This window comes from Balaenoptera musculus, chromosome 7, assembly GCF_009873245.2.
Source record: "Balaenoptera musculus isolate JJ_BM4_2016_0621 chromosome 7, mBalMus1.pri.v3, whole genome shotgun sequence".
Classification (NCBI taxonomy): Eukaryota; Metazoa; Chordata; class Mammalia; order Artiodactyla; family Balaenopteridae; genus Balaenoptera; species Balaenoptera musculus.
The window spans coordinates 14,702,554-14,728,092 of NC_045791.1; the positions used below are offsets into that span (position 1 = coordinate 14,702,554).

Sequence of the window (25,539 nt, forward strand, 5' to 3'; positions counted from 1 at the left end):
CAACAGTCTTTGTGCACATATGGTTACTCTGAGCTCACTCTCTTCCAGATAACCCAAGATCTCTGCCCACAAGTGTATTGTGATGACATTCATGACCAACTCACAGCTAGTGTCCTCCAAAGACCTCTGTTAATATCCATGCTTTACTTGTAAGAAGGGTCACTTCCATCAACACAAATAAATTTATTAATTAGATTTTATTGGAAGGTATAGACATTCACTGGCAGAATAAGAGACGCAGACTAGAAATACTTCAATTAAATAGGAAGAAAACCCATGGCAGTTCAAGCCCAGAATGACAGGGGCAATATGACAGTATCATATCAATGAAACAGGATGAGAACAATGTGTCACAAAGGGTGGATGACTAGAGAAAGATTTCTGGTAAGTAAAATGTCAAAGGCAGAAAGTGAGGAGAACCTAAAGACAAACCACTGTCTTTATTCTTCAGCCTGGAGATGAATGAACACAGGAGATAACCACTTCTCCAAAACAATGTGACAAGTCCCTAAATCTGCCTGATTCATTATTATAAAAATATTTCCTCTAAAAGTTAACTATGTATTTTTAAGTTCATACTTAAATTCTCCAATAAAGGTACATAGGCTTGCAATACCTATGGGAATACTGTCACTAATAAATATGGGAAAATTGCTGTTAATACTGGTACCAACAAACTATTAATTTGTATATTTATATAGCTAACATTTTCAAAAAATAAAAAGAATTTGTGTTAGTTTAGAATGATTTAAGAATACTGTGGTAAATAAAATTAGGAAGACAGATAAAGGAAAATAAGTTACAGGGGATACCCAGGTGTCACCAAGGGTAAACTCCATGTCCAAAATACACTGATGCAAACAGTTGAAACATGATTCGTTACACAATCTACAATGCACTTGAGAAAACTATCGCAGGTTTTCAGGAAAAGTACAAGTATTACTTAGGTAAACCATAGATGCGTGTGCATGTGTGTGTGTGTGTGGAGAAAGAGAGAGAGAAAGAGAGAGTGAAAGACACACCACACACACACAAAGGCAGAGAGAAAGAGACAGGGACAGAAACAGAGACAGAACACTTTTCACATGGCTTCAGAGAAATTATTGTGTTCTTCTGGACATCTCCAACACATCCCTAAAGTAATAAGAATGATAAATTTTCAGGCAAATATTATCCTTAAATCATGTCTGTTGAATATTCCCCATTTGCCAGATCTATTCTCGAATTTGCCCCTTACCACTCACCCCCACGGTCTCCAGAGGCTGGCCTCTACAACGAGGCTCCCTAGCCCAAGAGAGACTTCTGGAGGAACTCAAAGCTTTAGAGGAGACAGTTCAGAGTGTTTATTGCCAGGACCCACTCCCTATTAGGGCCCGGTTTGGCAATGACTTAATTGTTCTACCTGTGGACAGGTCCTGTTGGTCCATTCTGTTCTTCAGTTACAAGCCTCTTCAGGTTTCCTACGTGAGCCTGCCCTTGCTCCTTCAGTCCTGGGGCAGTAAAAGCTTTCTGCTATTGCAGACTCTGTGTTGCTTTCCCATCCCTTGTGAGTTTCCTTTTAATCCCATGCATATCTTTGTTAATAGTCCCTTAATTAACTGCACTTCAATTACCCCTCTTGAGTGTTTTTAATTTCCAGGACCCTGACCAATAAATTATGGAAAATGTTATGCTCTTTTAGATCTCAAATGTCTATCTAACTAGGGAGGGCACAATAGTTTTCTAGCAAATTTCCATATGGCTAAACTACTAAGTGTTAAATATTATAGATATTGATAATCCTAAAACAAAATCAAGGAAAAGTATGAGTTTAGTTTCCATTTGATCTGCAGATAAATGCAGCACTGTTTGATTTGCACCATGGATAGCTCTATTTTGTTCACGTTTGTGTGTCTGTAGGCCCAACAAAGTAATACCGGTGCTCAGAGAGGTTAAATGCAGATGATAGGAAATTGGACTAAAGCTTTCACCAGGAACAAATGAGCAAGGAAACATAAAAACTGAATATTCCTGGGGAATACTGAAGAAAACATTCTGAAGTAAATTTTGGTCTTGAGTTTTCCAACAAAAAGAGTAAATCATACACTTTGGTGCACCAAAAGTGCCAGAAGTGCCAATTGTGGTTTCACATGCCACAACCGGCACTTACATAACTACGAGGCAGAAAAAGGAAACATGTTACATACATTGTGCAGATAAGATATTACATGACTCTCCCAAATGTAGACCAAGTTCACTGCTAAACCAGCATACCTGAATTACAGTTAAGAACTTTTTCTTCACAGGATTCTTCCTCATTCTTAGAGGGATCTAGTATACCATTCTATGTACTGGATTTCCAACATCTAAAGATATGTGATATCTTTTCACAATGGGTGACTAATCTGATCACATTGTACCTCAAATATTAAACAGATATATGCTTAACTAATACTCTAATAATGACAATTGATTCTGTCTTTATGAATCTTTGTATTTGATGACACTGCTATGTCCTACCTGGTGAACTCATTAGAAAGACTCTTAGGTAACAGCATCAAGGTCAGGAATCACTACCTTCTATTAGAAAGAAACCTGGATATTATAAAATTGACTTCCATTTCAAAGATTTAAAAACCTGATAAAAATGAGAAATTATTATTTTAAGATTAGGGTATTCAGGCTTAGAGAGAGGTATAGTGACTTATCCAAGGTCACACAATAAAGTGGTAATAGAGATGTGACTCAAACACTCCAGGTTAGTGCTCTTTATTGTTAATTCAGAGCACTGAACAAACCAGAGAAAAAGATAAGCCTTAAGGATCACATAAAATATTAATAATTTTCATAATTGCTTCATTTGTGTCCAAATGTTTCATGACTGGTAAACCAAGCTCAGAAGTAGAAGTTTCAACTGATTTAGTCAACTGTACTGTATTCTATATGTCAATTTTAATGACCCTGTAAGATCTTTCATCACAACCTAGATGAAATGCTCTATAACTTGAAACAGGCTTTACTTCACTTTCTACATTTGCTACCAACTAATCTTAAGCATACTTTTTCTTTGGGCCCCATCTTTTCCATCAATAATAGGAACAGTTTACATTAGATCATTAATGGGGGCCTTTCCAGTGTAAGCATTCCATATATTTTTAATAACTTTTCAAGTAGGAAAAATTTCTACATGCTAAAGGTTGCACTATCTGTGAAAATCCCAAATATGATGAAATTTTCCCAAATATGTCAATGGAACACTGAATGGAATTTCTACTTGAATCAGTCACCCTGTGATTATTTTTGATGTCATCAAAACAAACTCTAAGCTTAGCCTTATACCATTCCATATAGTATAAAACTATTTTCCTAAATCAGCTGCCTATTCCATCTCCAGGACTGCTGTAAATTTTCACAGGATTAAAATATTTGAAAGAATCACCTTTGAAGTCTGAGACCACTCTGGATTTCACAATCCACATGGTCATTTGATTAGTTGTTCAAATATTGGAAATTTTGCTAATATTAAAATTATGTTTCTGACCCATAAAATGTGTTTCTTTTCTCCCCACTCAGACTTAAATAAGCAGGATTCTTATGTAGGATATTTCAAAACAAAATCTCATTAAATTTCTCTGCGTGGAAAACAAAGCTAGGGAATCATTGATTGGCAAGTTACAGGGTAAAAGTTGGAAAATTACACACATTTTAGGAAGATTATACTCTTTGAAAGAGGACCATTTAAAAACATTGAGCGACTATTTTCAGGAAGAAAATTCAGTGGAAAATTATCCTTTGTCCCCATCTCCCTGTCACATCTCCTGCCAAAGAGCTAATTCTTGGTATTAGTATATTTAGTCATTTTGTGGTGCTGGTAATGACCTCAAAACTCTAAATGCTTCCTGGGAACAACAAGAGATCCAGAATGAGTTCATTCCTGCACTAATGGACACAACCTCAGTTTTATTTTCAAGTGAATTTGTTGAGCTGATCACATCTCTCTCTAAATTGCAACAAAATGATAATTGGAGTTGAAAGATCTATCTTCCGGTAAAAGTGAAATTGAAATTACATACCTTGACTTAAAGTTATCAGGTGGCATGAGTTCCAAAGTATGAGTTGGTCCATATAGGTTTACAACATATAATTTGATTGTCGGGTTCACTTGACCTGCCTTTGAGAAAATGAAAGTTGCAATGCAAATACATTATTAGAATATATTGAGAAAGAAAGAAAATGCATTTTTTAATAGATCTTTATTGGAGAATAATTGCTTCACAATACTGTTAGTTTCTGTTGTACAACAAAGTGAATCAGCCATATGCATACATATATCCCCATATCTCCTCCCTCTTGCATCCCCCTCCTATCCCACCCCTCTAGGTCATGGCAAAGCACCGAGCTAATCTCACTGTGCTATGCTGCTGCTTCCCACTAGCTATCTATTTTACATTTGGTAGTGTATATATGTCCATGCCACTCTCACTTTGTCCCAGCTTCCCTCCCCAACCCCTGACACCGTGTCCTCAAGTCCATTCTCTGTCTACGTCTTTATTCCTGCCCTGCCACTGGTTCATCAGTACCAATTTTTTTTTTTTTTTTACATTCTATATATATGAGTAAGTCAGAAAGAGAAAAGAAAATGCATTTTGATTCTTTTACAATTTTGTGTTAGAATGGGGAAAAAAGTTTAATTTCTCTGAAGTAGAAATGATTTTAAATTCAACAACTTGATTGCTTTCAATTGTTTTTGTAGATTGCTGCTTCTCTAGCATTTTAGTCAGACAATTAAAGGTGACAGAAAATCATGATGACTTTACTCATTAGGCAATGCTGTGTGTTCTTCCCCTAGAATGACACCAGAAGGGCTGGCTTTACAAAACAACTAGTAGATAAAGCAGCTGCTCACACTATAGGATACGAAAAGCAAAGGAAAGAAAGCTTGGCTAATTTAAAAAAAAAAAAAAAAAAAAGAACAAGAAAGAAAAAGAAAACCTACCCAATCCCACTGCCACATGTTTAAAATTCCACAATACCTAATTTCTTCCATGCATTAATCATCATAGGTTTTCTTTTAAATTATAATGAATACTAAATGAGGTATAAATGTTCCTTGGGATGTGGGCCATGGAGCAGAATGCCCTCACTGTGTACCTGGCATGAAGACTAGAAAGACAGTGGTAAGAAAATGTAATTTGAGTTTATTAAATCAAAATTTATGAAATAATAACTAGGCTGTATAGCAGTTTGTATGCTTCTGGCTCCTACTATGTGTTAAAGCATCACATGAATTATCTTATTATATGTTCCTACTACAGTCCTAAGACCTATTTATAACCATTTTCCAGATGAAAATGGAGAAGCTTAGCAAACTGTGCAGGGTGAAACATCCAGCAACTGAGGGAGCTAGTATTTAACCCCAGGATGCTCTTAACTGCTCTAGATTTGCTTCCGTTCATTCCTAGGCAATGGCCTTCAAAGTTTTTCTAAATACACTGTGAACTCTTAGGGAGCAGAAATGGGAACTTACGCCAATATAGCTCAAGCAGGTAGGATGAATGAATGAAAGAATGTTTATGTGAATAAACATTCACATAAACAGAATAAATAACAGAATTGGCTACTTGTGGCTCATTGTGTTTCTAAACAATACACCAGTATCATTGTGGTGTAGCTGCTTTGTGAAGAGAAGACCATGTGAGATATACAGAGAAGGACAAGGAAATTAAAAGTGAGTTGAATTAAAAGACCTGACACAAATCTAAAGGGAATGATAACACTGATTTAAAGATACCAAAGAAAGATTCATGTTCTAGGAACTGGTACTGACAAAACCCAGAGTTAAATCAGGAGCAGAAGCAACGTAATGCATCCCACCAATAATCAGTAATCGCTCCTCAAGAATGTTTTGTGAAGTTATTAAAAATAACGGACATGGAGTGGAGGGAGGAGGGATGAATAGACGAAGTAACAGGATTTGTAGAGCAGTGACAAACACTCTGTGTGTTTCATTACACATATGTCCAAAACCATAACGCACAACAACAAGATTGAACTGGAATGTAAACTCTGTACTTTGGGTGATTATGATGTGTCAATGGAGCTTCATCAATTACATCAAACACACAACTCCGATGGGGGACGCTAAGTGGGAGCTGGGGGTATATGGCACAAATAACTTCTTTCCCCTCAAGTTTGCTATGAATCTTAACCTGCCCTTAAAAAATAAAGTCTTCATTAAAACAATGACTAGCACATCTGTGGGAGCGTATCACACACATCAGAAGTTTGATCCAAAGAAAGGAGTCCAGAAAGGCTTTCATTTTAGAGATGCAGTGACTATAAAGAGAGATTATGAAAATGGTTCATATGATAAAGGGCTTCCTGGAAGATAAGCTATGAGCCTGCCTCACAGAGAAGGCTCAGGTGTCAAATTTTGTAAAGCTTTTTATTGCTCTAAAACCCTCCAGTGCTTGGGTTCATCTGTCTTGGGCAATTTAGCCTTCTACCTCATTTAGGAGGTCCCTTTCACATCACTTTTGTTTTAATTCAACTGCCATGTTTCTCCCTGAAGGTACTGGTCTTTCTCTGTATTTTTTGAGTCTAACCATTTCTCTAGCTTGATCAGGTATGTTAAAATTTAGAGCTGGGGCAGAGTATTTAGTAGTGTCATTCAAAGTGCTTTTTTTAAACCAGCAGCATCAATTAGAACCATAGAAACACAAATTCATGGGCCCCAAACAGACAGACCTATATTCAGACCCAGAATCAGAATCCTTGGGTGTGGACCTAAAAATCTGTGTTGTAACAGGATTTCCAGATGATTATAATTAGTATGCAAATGTTGCTAAAACACTGATATATGTGCATATATCTATATATAGATATATAGTACTGCTCAGCAGTTATTAAAGGTGAACTTGCATGAAAATCATCCAGAGGGCCTGGAAAGCTGATTAAACCACTGACCACTGAGGCCTACCTACCTCCAGCATTTTTAATGTCTAGATGGGACATGAGAATTCACATTTCTAATAATTTCCCAGATGAGGCTGATATTGATGGTAAAAGGGCAACATTTTGAGAACTGGTTCAGTTTAATCTATGAATCAGAGAAATCTGGGTTCAATTTTGACTGTTATTTATTGGATATGGACCATGGACAGGATGTTAAAGATCCTCAAGTATTATTTTATTTGATTCTCAAAAATGAGACATTTCTCTGAGAATATGTCACAGTCAGAAGTTTTGAGCCAAAGTAGTTTTCCTTTCAGTGGAAAAAACCATCTCATATTTTTGTTATATGGACTAACAAAAAAGATGATTTTCAAAAGTGCCAAAAAATAGTATATACTTAATTACATAATTAATTAACTCATGAATTAAAAATAATGGTTAGACTGATTTTTCTAGTGAGTGAAAAACTGTGTTCATATTTTTTATCTTTCAAAAAACTGATTAAAGAAAAAGAGAAATTAAATTAAATTTAATCAATTTTTATGAATTCTTATCAGTGATGCCTAATTTTATGACATACTTTGTCAAAGATATACACAGTTATTACCACATATTAAGGCAGTTTTTTTCAGGTCTATAGGACTGTACAGGATCACTGGTATCCCAATTAGCTTTCACATGAAAACAAATTAAAAGTTGTGTACACACCATGAGTCTAAAAGTCCATGATTCAAGTACAAGATAAAGTTAGAAAGCCATTACTATAACAAAGCATTTATGAAAAATGCCAACTAATTTATTATATGAATTTAAAATACCTTCAGATTCAAATAAAAGAAAGGTTTGGAGCCATCATTAAACAAGAGGATCACTGATAAATGAAAACATAACCACTTAACATCCGTTTGGTTCAAAGGCAATGCAAGTTTGTTATCTCCCTCTGAATCTGTATGAAATTACTGGAACTGAAAGAAAGTAAAGAAATGAAAACATCTAAAAAAAAAAAGTTGTGTACACCTATGGTCAGTTTTAGACAAAAACCAAACATTAAGCTGTTTCCAAAATTCAGCTGTCTAGCATTCTATAATCTCAATTTGATTTCTTTCCTTGGAGTTTTGAAATTAAGTGCACATTGCAAGTTCATTTGTACCCTTTAATATTTGAATTGTTTCAATAGTTGCAAATTAGAGGAGTTAATCTATTCGATTTCTAACAGGCTAATTTGCTACAAAGACTGCAAACCTATAGAATCCTTCCTCTATGATTCTGAAACACAAGCCTCAGTAATACTTAACCTTATTTTGCTGGCAACCAAACTGTCATTAAACAAGATAATGTTTTAACTACGAAGATTAACCTGAGTTGCTGAGATAGAACTGTGCATCTTTTTTGTGCTGAATTGCTAATGATAGGGTATTTTATGAATTCTGAATTATGCTGAATTAAGCAAACTACAAATATATTTGTTTAGTGTATTTCATTAGTAAACCTGACCACATTGGGTATTCGCTGCACTTGTTTTAATCTAGTTTAATTTGAAGCACAATTTAGTGTAAACTCTATGCATTACTTCGATGTCTAAAGCACCACTTTCTGAAAGTTTATCGCATAAGTAAGAACAAATCAAAATAACACACTAGTTAGTGGAAAAACTAACAAACATTTTTTTTAAACCAGGGTAGAAAATAATGAGACTTTGAAAATTCAAGTAATAGACCCAAAATTATTCTGAAATTTATTCTGAGAACAAGGATGAAAACCCAGACCTAGTTTCTTTGAGTCCTGTTGTCTTAAGTACCTGGGCAGATATTTCTACTGACAGCCACCTGAGGACTTGGGATTCTTTCTCTTTGGCCACTATAATATTTGTCTTTATTTTTAATACTTCTCAATGGTAGTCATTAATACACACTCAGGACCTTCATTATGTATTACGTACATCATGCATTAGATACATCATTTATTAAATATACAGGCTAAGAATGTTACTCATACAGAGCTGAGTCATTTGTAGTTAATGGAGCAAAGAGAGCTCCACATCTATTCGTTAACTTGACGAGATATTTTGATTCCAGCTACATCTTCTGAGATACAAGTTAACCTCTGGTAGTTTTAGAGAGAAAGAGAGAGAGAGAGACAGAATCAATAAATTTGAGTTATTTCTCTGTTCTCTAAATAACTATGACTTTTATAAAAGGACTTAGCCTTTTAGAAGCTTAGTTGGTCCAATTGTAAAACAGAGGCACTTGTGAAGACGGCCGAATGTAGAAAAAAAGTGAAAAGTCTCCCTGAAAATATATAGCATATTATTAGCACACATGATTTACCCATTTAATAAACAAACATTAATATTATTTTATGCCTAGCTTTACTATTAAGAAATATTAATTAATTAAATAATAACTTACTAAATAAAAACAAATTGTCTAGGTTTGTCAACCCAGTATCTTCTGACTTACTGCTGACTTATTTAGATTTTCTCAGATGTTTCTGAATGTCCATTTGTTTGCCTCAGTCTTGATAAAATTATAAGGCCTAGAGTCTGTAACTTATACAGACTCTATACACCAAGAGTCTGTAACTGAGAAGGCAATTCGAAGATGCAGCTATTACATATGGCTCTTCTGTGTGAACCCTAAAATCCCCACTCCTCTTGGAAAACGAATTACAGAAAGTGGTCCCCTCCCTGGGGTTGATTTTATTCCCTTTGTGCAATGTACACACTGAACAGCTCTGAGTGACTGTCTTGCCTATTGACATGTGCTTTTCACAGTACGGACCCATTCTTCATTTTGTATTTACATTGTCAGGTGAACTTTCATTATTATAAGTAAATCAAATGGGGTGAGAATATATTTCAAAAATCTTTTAATTTTTTCTCTGGAAAAAAAAAAACAGGTACAGGTATGCTGTACCCGCACAAACTGTCATACATAAAACATGGCTAAATCTACAATTGGAGAAGACATAAGTACTTTTCTTGGAGTACCATACAAATGTCTTGGGAAATATAATTATTTTGTTGTTAGGTCAAATTGCCATTTTTTCCTGAAGAGCACTGAGTATGTGTGCTTTCAGATCTATGTCCAGAGAAGACCCTAAAAATAGTATTTCAAAATCATGGAATCTTATTCCTCTCAAACCTGCTATCTTCCGTAGCTGTCAATCAGTCACTCTGTTACTACAACCTACTGGAAGGAAGATAGGATGGGGAGAAAGACAGCACAGAATCTCCCTGAGGAAACAGGCTTCGCAGCCCTGACTCTCCATATTCACTACTTTCCTTCCTCCTGTCCCCACCTTGGATAACTTGAGTCTTGTGGATGCTAGGAAAATGAGGAAAGTCATCCCCCGCAACCACGCCTTCACTGCAGGAGTAGAATAATACACGTGATGGGTAATTTTTCCAGTACTCTGCCCAGTTAAGGTACTGCACAAACTTAAAGGTATAAAACCTACTGTACTTTGGAAACACAAGGTACAACCCACTAAAGAAATGGCTTAATAAAGACTTCTAAATGAAATCAGCAGCCTTCTCTTACCTCAAGAGCTAAAATGTATAAACTTGAATTCTAAAAGTTTTCTATAAGCCATCCTTACATGATTAATGCTTGGGGGGGGACTCACTTTTTTTTGTTTTGTAAACATGGGGAAAATAAACTTTAAAGCAAGAGACCTTAAATAATTAACGATGACATATAAGAGAAAAACCAATACACTCCAGATGTTTCCACAGCCTGCTTTCAGAGGCCTCACCCAACACTTAAAAATAGTTTTGCTATCTGGGCAGGGTTTCCATATTCGCTTCACTCAATAAAACTGTTCCATCTATTCCAGCTATGCCTGGCTATGGTTCTACCCCAGCATTTGATAAAGTATGTTCCAGAGTATGCTCTGCCAAAATAATACTGGTGCTAATATTAATACTAATAAATTCTCTCTGCTTAGTCTATTCTTTATTGGTGATTCTTTATGTTTAGTCTATTTTTTATTGAGATTCTTTATGCTTAGTCTATTCCTTACTAGAGATTCTTTATGCTGTCTACTTTTTATAGGAGATTTATAACACACATTAACAAGCAGTATATTAAGTGCTCTAAGAAATCATCTGAAAAAAAGCTAGATTTTTTTTTTTTAAACTGAGAATTCCCAACTTATTTGACTGTGGCACTTTTTGCTCCTGTATAATAGCTATTAACAGCTCACAGAATATACCTTGGAGAAACTTTTGCCCTGGGATCAATGCTGCTTCTTATGTTTTCTCACCCTCTTTTCAACTAGGAAGGTGAGGGATAAAGAATGAGACCATCAAAGTGAAAGAAATACAGCAAAAGTTCCTGCACCCTTGAATCACCTTTAGCTGTTCATACACAAGCACTGTGCACAGACCACTGCAAGCTCTTAAAATGATGACTCTGTCGACTGGTAAGGGGGCTTATTTTATTCTCCAAAGACAACTTGTTCATGAACCGAGAATACTATCAATCAAGTCACTGGCACACAGAGAAGGGGGACAAACAGCATTTCCACATTACTTACCTTAGGATATGGATACTTCTTTCCTTTGGGATACAAAGCTCCAGTAAACCGGGGGATAACCATGTTAGGCACCAAGGAATCATTTATCATCAGGAAGGCAAGCCTTTCTCCATCTGGTGACCACCAGTGGGCGATGTGAGAATGCAGAAGTTCCTCTAGAATAAACGAGTGTTATTTGAAAACAACTGTAGATGTGGGTTCAGTGACCCACAAACATCTGTCCTTGAAATCTTTATTGTACATAAATATTTTCTATACAGTGTGGTGGATTTTATCAACTTCGTGAAGAATTCTTTATTTCTGAGCTACCCTTTTAATCCCAAGAAAAGAAGATGCAAAGGAAGGAAAGAATAAAGCAGTGAAGTCAGGATTTCATGGATTGTCAACAATGTGAACAGAGGAGATGAAAGCACTATCAGAGTAAAAAGAATGAGAACAGTAATTGAAGACTGAAACATGGCATAAAACCATATTCGTGTCGCTCTTCATTCATATCTGCATTCAATCATATTTCCATCCTCTCATCATCAAACAAGTGGAATACCTACTAGATTCGTTAAACTATTCTAAGTTCTAAGGAAATAAAATTTAAAAAATATACTGGATATCTTTCATGTGACCCCAGATCCACTATCCACTTTTCTACACCTGATTTCTGGCCCAGGACATTAACCTGTATGAACTATATCAAAAGGGCTCCCATGCTCTCTAGAGCATGGCCACTAGGGTACCTTGGCAAGAGATTAGAAGGAGAGTAAAGTCAGCGTATGTATTCCCTTGGCTCTGTCCTGGAATGTCACCTGAGGCTTGTTGTGTGCTTTAAATGATTTCACTACTCCTATCAATGCAGCCTCATCTACACAATGTTCTCTTTTTGTATCTGATAACGGCTCACTTCTATCATCATAGGGGTGCACAATGGCTGGTTGCTACTAGTCTAGATTATAGTTCTGTCATTTATGGCTCCCCTGCACCTTCACCTCTGTAAATTATCTTTTTGTAAATAAAATTAGATTTCAAAATTAGATTTTGAGATTAGGTTGGAGATCTTTGATGTAATAATAACCTTTCTGGGGGGAATTGGGAGTATAGATAATCCATAGCAAGGCATGGAATCATGAATAATCAATTGTCACTGGTGATGACATAGAATAAAATGCAGCTAGAGAGGAAAAGTGTTTGGAGGACAAGTGATTGTGACACTCAGTTGCTACGAAAATGGCAACGATAAAGATTATAAGTGAAGTCCTTATGAGACCTCAGAGGGATTACAGAGGAATAAACAGAAACTGAAATCATGACAACTAAATTGGGAAAACACAAAAGGTCACCATGGCAACTTTGGAGTCCCTCTCTTCTGTAGTTGAAGGGCAGATGTGGCTGAGGTCCGAGAGAACATAGAAAGTGTTGCAGAGGAGCAACACAAATGAGGGTCTCAACTTCACTTGTGTTTTAAAGCTAAGAGAGCAATATTGGTAGAGAAGTATTGGAAGCCTGACAAACAGGCTCAGGATGCTTGGGTAGATGCGTGCAGTACACTTGCTGCTTTCTGGACCAGTCTCATAAATAACACATTTTATAGTGGAATGTCGGCTGAAGATCTTGAACCTCAAAATTTCCACAAGTCTTCTTGCTGACTGAGGCAACCTCTATACAAGGGAGCTAGACCTTCTCTACATCAAGGCAGAGTGAAAGATTAATTCCTGTAAATTTTAAGAGTCTGCATCCCTAGGGAAAAGGTTAGAGATGTAGTAGCCTGGGATACACTGGGATATCTATTAAAAAGTGGGAAAATTTGTTGGGATTATATTTATTTAAAAGTAAAGAGGGCCTGTACTCTGGATTTTGAAGAACACCGTAAACTACATTCACATGTGCTGACCTGTTTTATTCCCAGGTAACCTGTAAAACTGCCAGTTCTGAGAAGAACCTGAGCAGGAGAGGGCTGTGCAGCAGATCAAGGCCATGGTCCAATCTTTCCTACTATCTTCACCCTGTGACCCAGCAGATACGATGGTAATCCAAGTGTCCTTCCCAAACAGAGATGTTGTGTGAAGCTTCTGGCAATCACCATATGACAATCAGAGCACAGGCATTACAAGCTTTAGGGAAAGGCCATTTTCTCCTGTGCCGATAAATATTCCCCAATTCAAAAGCAGCTCTCTACTGAGCTATGGTAGAAATAATTAGCCTGACCATGGGATACCAAGTGACTATGCAACCCAAACTACCCATCATGAACTGACTCTTATCTGATTCACTGACCATAAAACTAAACACATACAGCTATATTCCACCCTAAGATAGAAGTGGTTTATATGGAACTGGACTGGAACGTGTAAGTGAGCTGCCCATCGTATTGCATCCTCTGCTTTATCCTTTGTTCTTCATTTCACATCTATGCCTCAGGATGCCTATGCCTCTGACACCCTGACATAAGCTGGCAGAGGAGGAGTAAATGTAGGCCTGGATTATGGGCAGGTTTGCGTGATGTACTTGAACCCACTGGAACTGGACAGGCTCTGCACTATAATCTTATCCAGGAGTGGCATAAAAAGACTATAATAAACATAAATCCTCCCAGTTGGAAGACTTTTAAACAAGGTATTTAGTTCTCTACTTCTTGCGGAAGGAGACTTGGCTTGAAGCATAGGTCCATCCAGACTCATGCATAGTAACTAATAAATGGCCACCTGATCAGGGATACGGAAAAGTAAAATTACAGAATTAGTGGCAGGAAGTCTAGGGAAAATAAGTGCATGGACTTGTCAGGAGGGGTAAAAATGTAAAAAATTTGAAGATATTAGTGCCCTGCTTAAGGGCCACCAGAGCACATCCATAGCAGGAGAGGCTCTCAATGACCAGACGGACAGTATGACCGCCGAGTGCATGCCAGTTTGTCTCTGGCTGCCAATGATAGTGATCATTACTAAACCCTTGACATGGCATTATTTCCCAGCAGGCCCAGCGGACTACCTGGTGACAGGTGGATTACATGGTAACTCTTCCATCAAGAAAGGGTAGAATTTTGCCATAACAGAAATCGATACATATTCTAGATATGGAATATATATTCATAACAGTATGTCTTTGCTGCCTGTAGCCCTCTCAGCACTGCTGTTCATGGACTTAGAGAATAACTTATCCATTACCGCAATAACCCACACTATGTCACCTCCAAACAGCAAATATTTTCTAGCAAGAGGAAGGCAATGGACTCAGAATGGCATTCACTGATTTCATCATGCTCCCCACTAGCCGGGCTTGATAGAAGAGTAAAATAGTCTGCTCTACCTCGATTTAGGCACTATTTTTTTGACAACATCCTTGAAGTTGGGATGTTATCCTCCAGATATAAGTGTCCTACTTAATGTCCACCAGAGTACATCCATAGCAGAGGAGGCTCTGTGTCCTCCTGCATAAACAGGAAGCACAGATCTAGGAGCTAAGGGGTGGAAGTGTAGTGTTCTCTTTCACTATCACATCAGTAATCCACTGGACACAACATTCTGTTTCTTATCCTCATGATAATGGGCTTGGTGGGTGTAGAAGTCCTACTACCTAAGGGAGGATTGCCTCCAACAAGGAAAATAGTCACAATTCTGTTCCTCTGAATTAGAAGCTAAAATTTTTCCCTGACCATTTTGGGCTCAGTGTGACTGGAAAAATAAACCGACAGAAAACATCGTCACTGTGCTGGGTCAATGATTAATATCATCTGCCAGGAAGAAAATGTGCCTTTACTATATAAAGAAGGAAAAGGAAGAAGATATTTGGAATTTAGCAGATTCACAAATATCCTTCTGTCTAATTCCATCTCATTTTCCAATTCCACATTTCTACATGCCAATTTCCATTTCAATGGAAAACTAAAATGGTAGCAACCTAATTAAGAAGAGGAAGCAAAGGAATAAGATTTGGCAGGAATAAAGTTTTGGTTTGATGCACCAGGTAAATAACCTATCTAGTCAAAATGCTGACTGAAGGTAAATGGAAACAGGAATGAACAGTTCAGGAAAGGAGTTATGATTACCAATTAAGGCCATATGATAAGTTACTTCTTTTCTTAATGGGGCCATTTCCCCCCAAACCTTATACGAAAAACACAAATATTGGCTGTAAATTTCAGACAGGTATATAACTGGACTAATGTCACTCTACAATGAAATGGTGGCAAATGAGACTTTGTGTGCTCCTCTTCTGGGGCCACAAACTTTTCATTTGAATAATAAGAACACTCCCATGGTGTCTGAGTTTTTTTTAAGTGTGGCCAATATGAAACAAGGCAAATCAAATAAAGAGAAAAAAGTTAGTGCATGGTATTTATTTTGTTGGTTTCCACCCATGGAAATCATGTGGGTTTCGCTGTCTTCTTCAACCAAAACTCACTGCTTCTATTACTGTGAAAACTCCAGGGCTCCCTCCTTCTAGGCCCTAGTAACAGCTGCCCCCCTTCCCTCTTCAGGTATTAATGGCTAAACCATTACTAGCCACAGGTTGTATATTCCTTGTCTTTTACAAGTGGCCCCTTCATAGATAAAGCTGAATACTATTTTGAATGTGCCATTTTTTTCCAGTAGTGATCCTAACGCTGATGTATTCAAGTAACTTAAAATTCAGGTGAGGAGACATGAGTGAGCCACGTAACACTGAAGAAAAACATGCTGCTAATTGAGTGCACGTAAACGCTAAGTCTTATAAGACCTGTAGGTACAGAGAGATCAGATTGTGTTGCCCAAAATCAACACTCAGGGTTTCTAAGAAGCAGGTTCTATCCTGGGTGCTGAAGTATGCGTACACAAGTACTTCCCAAGAATAAGAATAAGAATATCTTACTGTCAACTTTCTTGAAAGAATTGTCTATGTTCGTAACCTTCTCACTTCCCATTTACAGCTCCATCCACTGCAGGCTTGCTTCTGGCACCACCAATTGACTGATTTTGTTCCTGTCAAATTCTGGTAGCAAATCAAACAGTAACTTTGGAATCCTCAGCTTGTTTGACCTCCTGAGACTTAGCATTGTTATCACCCTATCTTCCTCTGCCTTCCATGGCTGCACCTCTAATCTTTCTTTCTTTTATATGTCACAGTTCAGTTTTACTGGGATTTAGTAAGTACTCAGTAAATATTTGTTGAATCAATGAATGGATGAAGGTGACTTCCTGTGTCTATGAGAAGGCACAAAGTGAATACAGGCAATTTGCATTATTCTCACCAAATAACAAAAAAGCAACAATCCCAATTTGTTGATAAGCATATTGTTTATCTTGTAATTTTTTTCTCTCACCTCTTTATTCTTGTCATTCTTAAAGCTCAATGCAAAAACCATTTCTTCTATAAACCACCCTATATTCCCCCAATGCATCAGAATTAATTCTATTTATACATATATTTAATATGATGACATGTAGTTCTATTTATATTTCTATTTACCATGCTCCAAATGGTTCATTATATAATAGTTGTTTACAGTTTTTCACTCCATTAAGTTGGAAATACCCAAAGCATAGAAACCCATATTCCTCATTGTATTGCTCTCAGATAATGTCTGACAAATATATGTGCTCAATAACGGTTAGATTGAATTTCAAAGAAGGACTCCTTTAAAATACGAGATTCTAAAATATATTTATAAATCTTTTAGGCATGTCAGTTCCATTATTCAAATAATTGAAAGTGACAGTCATTTTTTGTTTCTATTTAATAGATGCAATACTTCGTGGAGATTTTCAAAGTTGTAAACTTGGCAGCTGTGAACTTTACCTTTTTTAAACAAAATATTGATCTGATATTTTGTTTAGTTAAGTTACCACGTTAAATATGCCAATTTATATGAATAAGATTTGAGGTGCTTTGTGTAAATTATATTTAAAATGTTTCATTTTGAGCACGATGTTTTATTTTTCTTCTGAACTTCACCAACTCTTTTTTTGGGGGGTGGGGGCAGCTCTGCGTGACTTGTGGGATCTTAGTTCCCAGACCAGGTATTGAACCCAGGCCCTTGGCAGTGCCAGCGTGGAGTCCTAACCATTGGACCACCAGGGAATTCCCCATGAACTTCACCAACTCTTTAAAACACAGTGTATTTTATTTGCTTTTACTTTCCTTGGGAATTGAGTAATACTAGAAATAGAAACAATTACACTTTTAAAAGACTTTAAAGACTCCACGTCAGTGACTGCGGTTGGGAGCAACAGGCACGCTCACAGGTTGGCCCGGCCCTAACACACTTAAAATTTGCCATAAAAACATTTTATTATCTTTTATGTGACTCTTCTAATCTTTTCCTACGATAATTATAGAAGGTAAATTTCAATTTAGAAAAAGTAAGTGGAAATGTTACATGTTCCTTCTTGGGTTTCCCACACATGCTAATTCATATTGTAACTGATTTCTGCAAAGTAATAAAAAGGAAATCTCTACACTAGAGTATCACATATATACTGTTGGAGATCGTATGCATTGCTAATAGGTAGTACTGCCTTTTCATGAGTATATTGAAGGAAAAGAGAAGGTCTGGATTCTGGGAGGTGTTGACACATTGGACACGCAAAGTGATAGTAAGTGATTAAGGCCTGTGTGGGACTTTTGAACCATAGGTTGGGGATGCCAAGCAAAATGCTGAGGGAAAATCAATGATGTATGAATTGCCTAAATCCCTCTGCCAAACCTTAGCACTTATTCCCTTTGTAAGGTCCGTCCCTTCTCTTGGAAATAAAGCAAGAATTGAGGTAAGTCCATGGACACTAGGGTTCAGAGTCTTTGGCTGATGAAACAGACCAGGGAAATCTAACACCTTAGGTCCATAATGCACGCCATCCCTTAGGGAAGAGCAAAAGGCCCTGCACTGTAACAGGTGGAGTAGCCCAGGACGAAGCACTGACTTTGAAGACGCACATTCAAGTGTCAGCCCTACCCTCGTGAACGCTGAGGTCATGTCCAAGTCACCTACCCTCCCTGAATCATGGTTTCTTCAGTAAGTGATTAGATATACTAGCATCATAAGAATTAACTCACATAGCATATCTGGAATTTCCTAGTATACCTAGAACATATGAGCCCAAAGGATTGAATTTAATTTGAATGGCAAAAACCATAATATTTCCATTTCCCCCTTTTTGGAAAGTGTCAGACTTACAGGGTCATCCCCAAAACAAAAGTTTTTGTTACCCATTTGTCCTGCTTATCCCTCAACACACTGTTCAGTTTCAGCCCCAATATATAGGTTTTTATTCTCTAATTAAGAAGATAACCTTATTTCCCAAATAGTGGTCTTTAATTTCTCTCCTTATAATTTCCTCAAATATGTAATTCCATAAACTATATGAAGCCTTCCCTAAAGGACAGAGGCCCAAATCTTGATCAGTGTCAAGTCAGTACATTCTACATTGGGTTTACCTCTAGTTGATTCAAAATTTCTTGAATGTTAAGGATCACATTTTGTCACCCAATGTAGCATACTAGCACACTGTGAAGCACCAATGTTCCCGCTAAATTATTCCTCTCCTCCTTGAGTCTACTGTTCCTTCTGATGTCTACTCACTGTGTCTGCCACCACTATTTACTAGTGATCCAAACCAGAAGCCAAAGAATCATTCTTGACTTCTTCAATCCATCTCGTCCATTTGAACACTAAGATCTACCTATTTTACTGCCTCATCAATTTTAGAATCTTCCCTCCTTCTTCCTGCTTTAACCCTAGTCCTCTTGCTCATTATCTCTTGATAGAACATAGAACAAGCCTTATAGCTGCTCATTGGTTCTTTTCACTATTCAATTCCAGCTTTACACTCTAGCCGAAATGATCTATTTATGCGGAAGATCTAATCTTGACACTTCCTTTCCTGAAAAGCTGTATTAGTTTCCCCATTTAATAGTGGAAAAATAATTGAAATCCCAGAAAATTTTCAGGGTTACTGCCTCTTGGTTCTTGTTGCCTTCCTTTTCTCAAATTTTATGCCTCAATAATACCAAGCTGATTTTAGTTCCCTGGGCACACACTATGCTATTTAACCCTTCTATGCTTCTTCAAGCTTTTAACTCTTGCTTGGATTTTTCCTTCCTGGTTTCTTCTTCTGTGTTAAACTTCTTATTCTTTGAGGCTCAGCTCAGAGGGTTTCTCCATTAAGAAAATATTTACAAATCCCTAAAATGGGCTAAGTCTGACTCCTTTGTTTTTTCATAGAATCCTGTGTTTACTGTCATTTAGTACTTAGTACACTGCACTGGCATGGTTTCTTCATCTTTCAGGGTCTCCTACAGTACCAAAATATTTTGAACATAAAAGGTGTGTCTTTCCTAGCTCCTCTAGGTAAGAGGTGGTTAATTCTTACTACCTAGATTCTCAGAACTACCAAGGTTTCAAGTTTGTTCCTCACCTGTTTTTTCAATTCATTGGGGCGTCTCAGGCCCCTCTAATAATCCATCATTTTGAAATAAGAAAGCCAGAGTCAGTTTTTGACACTCTCAACCAAAGAACCCTACTAATCTGTTTGTGCATTTCATTTTGTAAAATTTCATAGTATAATTATCACTGATATTTCCACAGTAGGTTCCCCTACTCCTCAGAATAAACTGTGGTTTTTACTGTTTGATGCTAGCTTATACACAAAATATATTATAGATATTAATATACATGTACACATATATGTGTAAATCTTGAGGGCTATAATGTCTCTTCCTTAATAATATAGTTCCACCCAGCAACATTTTCCTTTTAATGTAAAGTCCTGAGAGCAGAACTTTGTTTTGTTTCCTGATGTATCTCAGCACTTAGACAAGTACTTGGAACATAGTAGGTCTTCAATAATATCTGTCAAATGAGAGCATGAATGAATGAAATGAATGAATGAATAAGCTAAATGATTTACTTTCTTACATAATTAAAAGTAGCAACTCTGAGCTAGAAAGATTGCATTTGCCAGTACTGCTCAAGAGTAAAATTTATTCTCTGGAAGATTCTTACTTTATAATTTCTAATTTAATAGACTAACTTAGTTTAAATTTTGAGGTATTTTGCCAAGATCAGTTGTAGAGTCTGAAATGTAGGTTTTAAACTCACACTTTGAGTTTTTCCTAGGCAATCTGTACCTATAACTAGCTGATAATTGGTACATGATAAAATTGGATAGAGGTTTTCATCACCTGATTCCTTCTTATATTCTCAGCTATTATGAAAACTTGATTCAATAGTTATTATAAATAACTTTTTAGGTAGGTTTTATTGAATATTTTGGTCCCTATACAGTGGTTTTAAAATGTGACAGAATGTTCTTAATGGAAATGACTAATAATTAAGTGGCTTTCATGCACTTTTTGAATAGTAAAGGATTTTGTTTATTCCTTCCCAGACTCAGAAAAATTCAGCATCTAATTCCAGAGTGATGTAAGATGATTATTCACTTTCATTAGTTAAGCATCACCAAAAATAAGATCTATTTAGCCTGAACAAAATGTGTATATGTTATATATATATATATATATATATATATATATATATATATCTCAAACATGGAATTATATAAGTAGATGTAAATCATAACCAGTCAAAACATGAGCAGATGCAAAGATATGAAAGCATGAAGGCAATTTTGAGAGGAAATGAGAGGAAGAAATAGTGCTGTAAGTATTGTTATAATTGAACAGATTTTTCTTATAGATTTTGTGTAAAAATATATCATTTGTATTCTTTTGAAACTAAATCTATTCACTCACCTTCATATAACCAGTCAGCAATTCCATTAAAAATAATTCCTTCTTTTCCAGAAGATGTCAGTCGCAATGAACTACTCTTTATATCAGGTTGATAGTAGATATTATTTTCAAAAATATAAATCTGGATCAGGAAACATGTAAAACAAACAAACCAAAAAACCAAAAATATTAGGAAGCCTTTTTTTAAACTTTCATATTATAGAATAATAACTGAAGAGCTAAGTGTTTTATTATTTGCCTGCTTTCAATTTGTTTTTATTTAATGCATATTTTTTATTGCTTTCAATTATTAATGGCTGTTTCTTTCTCTATCATATTATATCCAGTTATCATTTAGAAATTACATGGTACTAGCTATTGAAGCTTTTAAATCCATATTTTCAACAACTATGTTTCATCTATTTAATTATCTTTTTCTCATACCACAAGATTGGTTTGGGTTTGAGATAACATTCTGCAGGCTTAAGAGACTGACAACTGTACTAGATGCCATTTTAGTAACAGCAAACAACTCGAAAAACCTCAATTTGGGGTCTTTTACCAAAAAATACATTGGCGATCAATAAAATAATCTTTGGAGAATGTCTCTGATTCTCTCCGGCTCAACTCACAGATCCACTAATGAAAGGAAACACTGGCAAAATTCCTTCAGATTGATAAGTGGAACACACCTTCCTATGCCTCAATCTTCCCTGGTAATTCTTTCCTAAATAGCATAGCAGTAATAATAACCTTGTGCTTGAGGATTCAAGAAAGAGTTTTAATATGAATACATTACAGACTCTTACAAAATAATATCAACATCAACATCAGCAACAACAATAGTCCCAATACAGGAACAGCAGTAGAAATTAAACAGTGTCTGTCCACAAAAAATGAACTATCTTTAATAGAGATAATTCAGGATAAAATTATTTATAATTCACTTTAAAATATTTTTAATGCCAAACATTTCAAACTGTTGGTCTGTGTGATATAACTGTCACAGAGCCATGTTTCATCCACTTGTTGCGGGGAGTAGAATATTGTTCAATGAAAGCCAAATTGCTATTTAGATTGACATTCTACTAAGAAGGTGAAAGATGGCCTAGTGCCCATATGTTCCAGCATGCTATAGGATCATTGCACAAAAGCAGATAGAGCAAACACAAGAACTTCTGAAATAATTGTCTGATTAACCATGAGGTCCTAGATTTTAAACCTTGACGTGCACAATGATGAAGGCAATCTTAATATCCAGAACATTTGATTGATATTCTACTTTGATTCTGGTGATTTGGCAAGCACTTAACAGTGAGTGTATCTAGTTAACCATTCCACTACTACCTGTTGTTTATATTACAGGTGAGGATGACAATAAGAATACGAATTGTTGGGGGTGGAGAGTAAGAAAGATATAATAGGTGTTTAAACATGTGTTTATAATCAGGCAGCCTAAATTTAAAATCCAAATAACTTGGATAATTTGTTTAACCTTTCTATATCTCAATCCTCTCTTTTATAAGATGTGGATGTCTCACACCTACTTTAGAGATCTGATGTGAAGAATAAATGAGATGATGAATGTAGAACATGTAACACATGTGGCTATTGCTAGGAGCAGGGCTGACTTCACTCAAGATAATCTAGTTCAAAAATCTTAAACTTTCTGCAGGCGCTACAGAATCTAAATCAAAACAAAACCTCTACAGCTTCAGCCAATGTGTAAATTATCCCAAACTATTGACTATTAGGTTGATTATATTATGTCGACTATATATTAGGAATAGTTAGTAGAATAGTAATAGCAGTAGGGGTAGTACTATTAGGAGGAGAGGGGGTGGTATTAACAAATGATATTCATTGCTTTCACTTCATTTAGAAAGTTTTCCAGTGATAAGAATATAGGAAATAAACTTATATTGAAAGTATGCAGGTCCCACTTAGGCAAAAGTTTGAGAACTATATCTCAGGTATCTTAAAACTGGATGGAAGTGGTTTTTTTTATGACTTTCACAACCCCTCATAACTGAGAAATAATATTAACTTTATTGTACCCATTTAAAGCTTAAACTTTGTGCGTTTTGTATACTACCTCCTTTTGCCTTTCACAAAGAGTATATGAAATAGGCACACAAAATCGGCTTTACTTGGAGGGAATCCTCTTTTTGTACCATAATCTTCTATTAGGACTTGTAAGTGAATAGAAATTCAGATCATCCACACTCATGCTACATAAGCACATGGGACTATTATCAAAAGTAAGGGTGACTTGAGACTTCCCTGGTGGTCCAGTGGTAAAGAATCCGCCTTCCAATGCAGGGCACCCGGGTTCGATCTCTGGTCAGGGAATTAAGATCCCACATGCCACAGAGCAACTAAGCCCATGTGCCACAACTACTGAGCTTGCGTGCCTCAACTAGAGAGACTGCGTGCTGCAACTACAGAGCTCACCCACCCTGGAGCCTGCACGCCACAACAAGAGAAAACCACACACCACAACTAGAGAGAAGCCCGCGCACCGCAACGAAAGATCCCGCGTGCCTCAGTGAAGATCCCCCATGCCGGAACGAAGACCCGATGCAGCCAAAAATAAATAAATAATAAATCTTTTAAAAAAAATAAAAAGGGTGACTTAACCCAATGTAATATTGTTCCAAATCCTCAGCTTTTTGAGGGGAACAAACTCTAAGTCAAAACAATTAATAAAACCTCCACGATTTCAGCAGATGTATAAATGGTTTTGGATACCAAAACCATTGACCAGTAATTACATTTGTATTTGAAGAACAGATTGGATGATGTTCAAAATCCACATGAAACTGACATCTGTTTCAATGTAAAAGAACAAGCAATATGGAATCAGAATTTTAATGCCATTTGCTGAAAGCTGCAATATCAGGGGATATCCACAAGATCTTTTTTCTGTGGACCAAAAATTAGTGGCTGCCTTTATGAAAATATACATTTATAATCTTTTAAACCCTTTTAAATTACCAAAGTTTTTCCTTGAATTATATTAACTTCACATAATAGTCACAAACTCTCACCACTACTTTAGCAATATAGGAGCTGCAAATATTCCCAGGTACTATCTTGGCACATTGATGAAATTAAGCTGGATCCAAATGGCAATGATCAAGGGCTACGACTAGATTTAAATCACACTGAAAATACGGCAAACACTAATGCCATTTATCCTAATGTTACTGATTAAACTGTCATAATATTTTTGATGCCATCAATCAATTCCTCCAATGAGCCACCTAAACAGTATAACAAATAGAAATGGATAGCTATTTGACCATTTAATTTTTCAGGTAATAGAGCACGCTGACTACCCACTTTTTCAAAATCCATGGTCTTAGTACACTTACAAAATAATTCAAAATTGGTAAAGTCACAACAAAGGCAACAGGAAGACAGCTGAAATACTATGTGCTGTGACAAACTGAGAAATTTGTAGTAAGTGACCCAGGAAATTATTCTATCAATGTGTTAATTGATATTACTCATTACCAATGATTAAACACAATATGTGTCATCGCTGTGCAGGAGGCTTTAACAGCCGATTTTCAACTTTCTGCCTTCTCTTCCCCTGCTGCAGCTCCAGTAATGCTTCAGATGACGGATGGCCCAGCAGCCAGGATTGCTGGGTGAAGAGGTATGGAACAAACTCCTTCCCCAGCCCCAGCCAACTTGTGATGGACATATGGCAATAAATGAACATTTGAGGTTAAAAGTCATTAGGATTATAGGTTTGAGAGCAATTACAATGTAAATTACCCTACTGTGACTGATTTAACCAGAGACAATGCCTAATACAAACTTATAAGAGCAGACTCTTATGAACTTTCAGCCAGTTTAATTGAAAAAGAACATCAGAATAAAACAGAAATATAATTGAATGTTAGATCTATTTTAGCTGAAATATTACTGAAAAGCTATTCCACCTTCACTGATTTGAGTGATTTTTATGATAATTTTAAATTAGAAAACTACAAATCATTCAAAAATCCCCATGTGTTGTAATGGTGTAAGAGAATCTACAAAGTCACAGCCAAGTTGGGATAGTATTTGGGTTGCCTTCTACTGTGGCTTGCTTTCTGGGAAAAAGTTGTAATTAAGAAACTATCCCAGATAACATATATTACTGGCAGGGATGTGGTGAAAGGGGTCCTTTCCTATGTTGATTGTGAAAATATAAAATGTGATAAGCATATTGAAAAGCAATATGGCAACTAAAAACAAAACATACTCCATCTCATCAGCAATCCCAAATCTGGGACTTGTAAGAAAAACAAAACAAAAACAGAAAACCACCAATATGTACAGAATGATGAAGAGTGATATTTATTTCTGCAGTGTTTATGA

At 36.3% G+C, this 25,539-nt stretch overlaps 1 protein-coding gene across 1 annotated transcript in view; it reads right to left on the reverse strand.

Moving 5' to 3' along the window:
* DPP10 (dipeptidyl peptidase like 10) overlaps nt 1–25,539 on the reverse strand; it is a 674,557-nt gene that overhangs the window by 98,962 nt on the left and 550,056 nt on the right. The window contains 3 exon segments of the mRNA XM_036858000.1: nt 4,053–4,150; nt 11,473–11,627; nt 21,187–21,307. Coding sequence (XP_036713895.1) covers nt 4,053–4,150; nt 11,473–11,627; nt 21,187–21,307 — 374 coding nt within the window.